Source organism: Pseudonaja textilis, chromosome 1 (genome assembly GCF_049901715.1).
Source record: "Pseudonaja textilis isolate UNSWEBS1 chromosome 1, rPseTex1.2, whole genome shotgun sequence".
NCBI lineage: Eukaryota > Metazoa > Chordata > Lepidosauria > Squamata > Elapidae > Pseudonaja > Pseudonaja textilis.
Window position 1 is genome coordinate 16,385,736 of NC_141990.1, and position 8,418 is coordinate 16,394,153.

Below are 8,418 nucleotides of genomic sequence, written 5' to 3' on the forward strand. Positions count from 1 at the left end.
GTTTCCAGGTTAAATCTCTCCTTGTTCAGTTTTGAACATTTTGCACTGACCTTCCCCCAGGAGTGGAGATTTTACAGTATCCTTCCCCTGCCATGCCCACCAAGCCATGCCCACAGAACTGGTAGTAAAAAATGTTGAATCCTACCACTGATATGGAGGACAAATTAAACTGATTGCAAACCTATCCTAGGGGGGTCGATCTGCTTGTGTGCATCAATGACTCAGAGGTCTCCTGCTTGAGCAGGAGTGGACAAGATAGAAGACTTCCAAGGTCCCCTCTAATTCTGTTATTCCATTTATTATGACTCTTTTCCAAGGCAGAAATCTCCTCTGAGCCTCTTGGAATGTCTGCTCACAGGCACCCCAATGTTTTTTGGTGCAGAGGAGGGGCAGAGAGGCTGGGGTTTCTGCTCTTCAAATGTGTCTCACTTATAACCTTGCTTGGACAAAGACAACTTCAAACAATTAATTATGCCTTGGTAATTAACTATTTTTTACATTACTACAACATGTACTGTGTGGCATTCTCTGTGACCAATTTGGTACATTCGTATTCCAGGTATTAGTTCATGGAAATGGGCAATAATATTTTATTCCTTAATTTCTTTTACACAGTATACAGTATTACATCAGTATTTTACAGCTTACTGTTCATTTCTACTTTTAATTCAAGATAGCTTTAATCTATTAAACCCTTCAACCAGCTTGGGAGCCTAGTATCTGATTAATCATTTCTTCTCACTGCTTCTTTCCTATATCCTAAAATAATTCTCCACCTTAGCAACTTTAAGATGAGTGGACTTAAACTCTCAGATTTCCCCAGTCAACAATACTGGCTGAGGAATTGTGGGAGTTGAAGACCATCCATCCTAAACTTATCAGGGTTGAAAAACACTGATCTATAGAATATCTCCTTATGCCTCTCATAAGTTGTTCCCAACTTTAGAAGGTCTTTCCCCCAGCGAGATATGGTCTTTGTCATCTTTTTCGATGAAAACAAATCCTCTTTTTTAAAATGCTGTTGTGGTTTTTAATTTCCTCTTGATGCTTTTGTTATTGCTTTATTTTTATTCTTTATTTGATTTTGGTACATTTTATATGTTCTAATAGGCATGTTTCAATTGGAAACTGATTTTTTTAATGGCAGTTTCATAATATTTAACTGATATTCATCCAGGATCACTGAAGATATGTTTCAGCACATTAGTGTACAAAATCATTCATTTACCATGTTTAAGCAGAGCCTGTTACTTCATCAAGTCCAATTAGGGAAGTATATTTATGAACCCCTGGAATCAAAAAAGCAATATTTTTCCCTAAAGTTCTTTTTAACTGAAAGAACTCTGAGTGTTTTAATTAGTCCAAAACATAACTATGTATAGAAAATATGCAGAATGAAGATAAACAGCAGCATCTAAAAGGAAACCGAAGGCACTAAAATAATTAATCCTGTTTATAAAAGACGGCATTATGGAAAAATCCGTGAAGTTGATCCATGGAATAAATGAATGGTATAGTGTAATCTTGCAGTTTTTTGATTCTTAGGTCTTTAATAGGTAGCTTTTTATTACTGCTTTATTACAACTATATATATGTGTGTTTTCTTAAGTTTTTGCAGGTATTTATATGTACGGTATTCAGCTTTGTTTAGGTATTTTCCCACATCATTATAGTTGTGCTTTTAAAGTTGTAGCAACATTTCGGCAGAATCTCATCTGCCATCATCAGGCTTCTGTATAGTGTTCGTCTGTGAGTCAGGCTTTCACAGCTGTTTCTGTTTTAAATTTGGTGCTAGCCTACTGCTGTGCCAGAATGGTTTTTTCTTCATCCTGATTGGTTGGGAGTCTTGGTCTGTGTTTATTGGTCTTGGAGTTTGCTGTGTTCTGCTTGATTGGTGTTTCTAATATCTTCTGTCTGTTTTGTAGCTTTTTTTGTCTTGATTGGCTGGCAACATTGTGTTTCCTGTATTGGAGGCTTTTAGTGTGGCTTGGCTCCAAGTAAATGGATGGCCATCATTTATTAGGAAGCTAGGTTTCATCTGGGTGCCTGGTTGGGGTGTGTTTGAGCTGGAGGTATCAGGGGGAGTCTGTTTGTGCCCAGGTGTTTACCTGGCTTGTGGTGTGGAGTTTTTCTTTGAGAGTGCAGGCTTCCAGATAATTGACAGTCCAGTGGAATCATCTCTTCTATTCATGCTTTCAGGGTTTTTTTCAATCTCTATGGCTTCTCTGATAATTCTGTAGCTGGGGTTTTCTATAGTGGCTAGGGTTTTGGTGGACTGCCATGTTTGACAAACTGCAGTTGCTGAGTCACATGCGGTGTGTTACACAACAGTCTACTGTTTCTCAATCTTAGAGCAACTTTAAAAGGCATGGAAATCAACTCCCAGTCTAGTTTAATTAGTAAATTAAACCTAGTCAATAATTAGCTCAAGGTAACTCTTGTGAGTGTTATGGGTAGAAATCTGAATAGCTCTTTAAAGTCCAATGTTCCTTTTACCTCACCTTCTGCTCTTTCATTTTTTAATGTTTACTTAACTTTACATTTGCTTTCCATTCCTCTCAGAAATAAATAGGGCATTGCTTTTGTGGGAAAGCTGTTCAAAAGTAGTAATCATTGTACTAAAGCTTGGCACTGAAATAGGTTGGTTTTTTATCCTGCTGGAACACCCCCCAAGCAGGCCAAAATTACTTTTTACAGCTCTTGCTACCCAGAATGCAAACTTGTCGAGTCCAAATCTCCAGCATGGTTTCAGGTGAAGAAACTCCCATTGTCTCCAGAATTCTACAAAGGGGAAATTTAAAAATCAGTCACAAAGTCCAGTGCAATATATAATCCATAATTATATCAGAATGAACATGTATGCCAGTCAATAGCTAGCTAGTTAAACACTTAGGGAGCGTATCTATTCCCCAATAAGTAATTATTTTTGCCAGTACAGGTTTTTGACTAAACATTTTTTCAACTAAAAAACAGAAAGACTGGACTAAGAGACACTGAGAAGAATCAGATAAGAAGCAGCATTGCCTGCAGCTGCGTAGTGCTCAGGGCAAGAAGCTAGTAAGGCACCCTCCCTAGTTTCTTGGGCTGCAAAGGAGACAGCGGGAGAATTGTACTTTTAGACTTGCAAGAGACTATCAATGTAGCTTTACAATAAAATAGAATTAGCTCATCTGGCTGTAAGTCCTAGCTAGTTAACCCAGTGAAGCTGGCAGTCAGGTTTCAACCCACATCTTCCTAACATTTTGCACTAAGAGAATAATTTAAGCATATTAATTTTATTCATTACTAAACTTGTTTGCTGTCCACCTCACCATAAAGCAACTTAATTCCACCTTGCAAACCCTAGAACTCCCTTTTATAGAAAACCTATACAGCTATTTCACTTTAACATTTGGATGTCCTCAGTCTTCTCTAACTTGGCATTCTAAATATGTTGGGGCTGTTTTGTTTCTGGGAATTTTGACAGACGCAACACACTTGGACGGAGCAGGGTTGGAATGGATTTACTAATTCAGAGTATACCACTAGCTTTATCTGCCTATATTACTGAATTATTTTTTTGCTGACTATTTTGAAGGTTGCTATTTTAGTATAAATCAATAATATTAGGAAAAAAAATCCTTTCTTTTATCTTATCGAATCAGACTTTCTCTGTTGAATTATTTGTCATCATATTACCTTTGTTCAGTATTCTGAATGAGAGATTTGGCTGCCTCAGGCTGGGCTTTTAGCAAACAGTGGTACATAGAAAAGGACTGGAGATATCCCAGTAATTCAGAGACACTTTTGGGAACTTTATCTACAATATCTGTGATTCTGTAAAAAAAAAAAAATTATTTAGGGTGGAATCATAAACTTTATCCCCTGGGTTCTGCAGTCTACTTCAGCCTCAGCAACTTGTGGACTTCAATTCCCAGAATTCCTCAGCCAGCAGCTGGCTGATTTCTGGGAATTGAAGTCCACAAGTCTTAAAGTTGGCAAAGTTGAAGACCTCTGGTCTAGAATAATCCTAGGTTTACTGAGGTTAGCAAAGGAAGGGCAGCTGCGGCTAGTGCTTGGGGAAAAGAATGCAAGTTGTCTATTTAGAACAATGTCCCATTGAATAGAAACGATTTCCCCTTTTAGATGTAGCGTTGTCAGTTGTAACGGCATTGATAAAATCACCACCAATTTCATTCATTCTTGTAATTTTGTACATCGGCTGAACCCCACAGTCGGCTAACCTCAGATTCATAGAAACTTATATATCTACCACTCACCTTTCCTTATCCTCGAAGGGCAGAGCATCAAATATTGCTTTATAGTCATCCGAAACATATTTGACCCTTTCATGTGTATAAGGAAGAAGTTGGGCTTGAACCTGCATAAAAGAAAAAGGAGAAAGACATGATTTCATAGTAGAGACACTGTTGAGCTTTGCGGACTCCCTTTATCCTCTAAGTCAAAGCAATAGCATCAAAGTCTTTTTCTTCATGAATTTTCCCTATGTGCACTTTTTCTCCTTAATTACAAAATTGTAAATGAAACTGGCGGTTGTCGAACAGATAAAAGGAAAGAGTGCATGCAGTGGATCTCATTCTCAAATGATGCAGATGCCTTGCTGGATACTGAAGGCAAAGACAACCATATCTGGGTTGCAAGATCCAAGCCACCATTAGGTGGCAGCAAAGACTTTGGTGTTACCTGTCTGTTGCTTTTCTGTCTCCTGCACAATAGTGGATTTTTAAGCTGTGCAGATGCAGATAGATAAACTCAACAAGATGTCCATAACAAAATACATTTATTGGTTCATCAGGTATCTTCATAACACATTTGTGATGAAGTTCTTCTTTAATGACCAATCCTTTGCATATCTGCCTTGTAGTAAAAGATGGTTATCCCCTAACCCATCTTGTAGTGATAGAAAGCAGCTGCCATGAGTTAGAGAGTTCAGGCAAAAGTGAGGAAAACTCCCCCAACCCATGGAGGGTCAATTTAGTGACCAATCAGGATTACAGATGTGGCCACGTGATATGAACTACATTTCCCAGGATACCTTTTCACTACATTTACCATGATGCATTCCCTTAAGGGGACAGCTCATAATTCCTAAGTAACTATCCAATTCCCATAGACTGGCTGGGACAGCACCGTTGCCATCTAAGATTCCTGCAGGGTTTGCAGAGATCATGTAACTATAGGGTTAAGCAGATTCAAACCATTGATAAATAATTGAAGAGTTCTTGATGTACTCTACGGATAGTCCTTGACTTCTGATCACAACTGAGTGCAACAGTTCTGTTGCTAAACATGGCAGTTGTTAAGAGAGTTTCCCCCCATTTTACTCTTTCTTGCTATGGTGGTCAGGTGACTCACTGCAGTTAAGTTAATAACACAGTTAAGTGAATCTCGCTTCCCTACTGATTTTGCTTGTTAGAAGTTGGTTGGGTAGGTTGCAAATGGCTAACACAATACACTGGGATGCTGCAACTGTTGTAAATGCATGCTGGTTGCTTAGCAACCAAATTCTGATCACTTGACTTTGGGGATCCTGCAACTGTTGTAAATGCAAGGACAGGTTTTAAGTCACTTTCTTCATTAAACTTGTAATCTTGAATGATTGCAAAAATGACTGATTTAAGGACCACCTGTATGCATGCAGCAATAGGTGCTATCATTCACCTGGGTGCTTGCACAGTGCTTACCTCCTTGAAGATCTCTGTTAGCTTCTCAGACTGATCTCCATAGTGCCACTCCATATCGAGGGTGTTGGAACACAAGATAAAGCAGCCAGATGGTTTGAGAATCCGGTCCATTTCCTTTATGAAGCGGGGGACATCAAACCAGTGCACAGCGCTAAAGGCTGTGATGAGATCTACAGAGTTATCCTCAAAAGGCAACTCCTCTGCAGGACGTGCACTATGAGAATAGCAAAGCAATGACAGTACTTAGTACTCCTTTGCTGACAACAAACAATTGCATTTGCCTTCTATACCATCTCCTGGTGAAAGTGTGGCTGCATTCCCCACCCCCACCCCAAAAAGCTTTTGCTCTCTGTTTCAACTTGCTTACCAAAAGTTGGCTCCTTAGATTCTAATTATGTGCCAGAAAAATCTTTGCTAATCATTAGTGAGCTTATTTCATGCAAGATGGGCAAAGATTTTCTGTAGACCATTTTGTGGACATGTTACAAGCCAAAATTGTCCAAATATCCTGAACATTTACTTACAGATATGAGACATTGAGAGGGTGTGCTGCTCGCTTAGCTTCCTCAATCTGAGCTTCACTTACATCTGTTCCAACCACGTTTTCAAAATACTTGGCCAACAGGACAGTATTTTGACCTGAGCCGCATCCCACATCCACTCCCAGCTGGAAGCACTTCACCTTTGGAGGAAAAATAGCAATAAATCTCAAAGGCAGAGAGTGATTTACAGCACTATCTTCTTCAATGTTTTACAAAAGAGTTTTTAGTTTTCAACAACAGGTCCTAAACTAATTGTTACCACCTAATTTATATACATCTTCTTGCCACTGAGGAATTACCTTGATGTCATGGAAATGCAGAGCTTGCCTGAGTTCCCTGTCTGAAAGATAAAATAACTGATCTCTGGTGCCTTTTTGTTTCTAAAGACACTTGAGGTATTATGACCTCAGAGGTATTTTCAGAAAATAAAAATGTTAGGCAGTCATCTGTGAGTATGGAACTGACTAAAAAGCAGAAATTTTGTAGGGCTGGGCTGGCTGAGGGATATAGAAGGGAGGCTATCAAGAGCTTATAATCATGAGTTACTAACCTTGAACTAAATTCAGGAAAAGATCCCATAGTACAGGGGTGTCAAACTTGATTTCATTGAGAGCTGCATCAGGGTTGTGTTTGACCTGGGGGGGTGGCGGGGCATGGCCATCTCGACATCACGGGCATCTGTGGTGGATTCAGTGGACCATTTTCAACCTGGGACTGCATCTCTAAAAGTCCCAACGCAATCCGCTCTCCCATCTTTACCTTTTTCTCTAGGAACGCGACGATCACGGCTCGCAAATTCTCCTGAAGCGAGAGCCTGTATTTCTTATAGAAAGCAGCGTGATCTTTATCCTCAAACAGGCGAGTGGCCATTTCTTAACAACAGAACTTATAAACTTTGACAGAGAAAGACTGGAGGGTGGGTGACGTCACCTCTGCCCACCTCCGCCTTCAATACACACACGGGAAGGCGGAAAAAAACGGGACGGAGTTTGCGGAATGGCTCCTTTGTGCATAAACCGGTGGGCCGCTTTAGGGATATTTTTTAGCATCGTATTTCCAAATGTAATTCGGTTCTCCGGAAGGGAGACAAGAACCAATGGGTAGAAGCTTTACAGAAAGAGATCCAAGTTTGAAAAAAATCGTTCTTACAATCAGGAAATTATTCCTTAATACCAGGGGTCTCCAAACTTGGAAACTTTTAAGACTTGTGGACTTCGACTCCCAGAATTCCTCCTTCAGTCATGTTAGCTCAGGAATTCTGGGAGTTGAAGTCCACAAGTCTTAAAGTTGCTAAGTTTGAAGACCTCTGCTTAAGACTTGAGTTTCTTAACCTCAGCAATTTTCAGCTGTGTGAACTATAACTCCCAGAATTCCACAGCTTCTCGTGTTATAACTGCTCCATCATTGGAAGTTAATTCTAATTCTGAATAATTCTTATGTGTTAATGCATATTCTGTGAAAGCCCTAAAAGACTGCTTTTGTCCTAGCACAATCTAATTCCCGGAAGATCTTTGTTAAAAATCCTGCTTCAGGCTACACTGTAATTATTCCTGCTTTCCATGGAAACCAGCTTTTCTAAGTACTGATCAGATAACCTAATTGTCATTACAGTACTCAATACTCAGTGCAGGGTGTGATTGACTGTGGCTGGTTACCATGTAGTCCAGCGTCTACCTTCCTTACAGAAAAGCCTCTCAGTCCTTGATGTGCAAGGAGACAAAAATTACAACTCTAGAGATAGCAAAAGGTGAGAGTCACAACACGACTGCACAAAGAAATAAATTCTTGGTTTCTTTTGCTGTTATGTTTGGAGAAAGTGAAATACTGTAAACCAAGCAAAAAAGGGGGCGGATTGATAAAGCTGCCAAATGTGGCTACCAATTGTTTTAATAATTCAGATCATATAGCCTACGAAGACATAAAATTTTAACATGAAATTTTCACATGAAGATTATACTTTTAAAATAGATGAATAGACACGCTTATAGCTGCTGTAGATAATTCACTGTGCATTTTGATGTTGGAAAATGGGACTGGAGAGTTCACCCTTCCCAGGGGGATGATAGGAATATTATACCTTGCATATTTATGTTTCTTTTTCTTCCCCTTGTTGGAAGGAAAATGCTGGTGTTAGAAGAAATATCCTTCTGGGTTCATTTCCAAGTGGGGAAAAAGACACTGGAAACATGGAG

At 39.4% G+C, this 8,418-nt stretch overlaps 1 protein-coding gene across 1 annotated transcript; it reads right to left on the reverse strand.

Moving 5' to 3' along the window:
* Positions 1–576: 576 nt before the first annotated feature.
* Positions 577–7,133, reverse strand: LOC113441617 (putative methyltransferase DDB_G0268948). Its single transcript, XM_026708717.2, has 6 exons — positions 6,986–7,133; positions 6,209–6,366; positions 5,685–5,898; positions 4,260–4,360; positions 3,679–3,816; positions 577–2,781 (listed from the first exon to the last, which is right to left on the reverse strand). The coding sequence occupies exons 1-6, from the start codon at positions 7,094–7,096 to the stop codon at positions 2,685–2,687; spliced, it is 819 nt and encodes a 272-aa protein (XP_026564502.1). The 5' UTR covers positions 7,097–7,133; the 3' UTR covers positions 577–2,684.
* Positions 7,134–8,418: the final 1,285 nt, after the last annotated feature.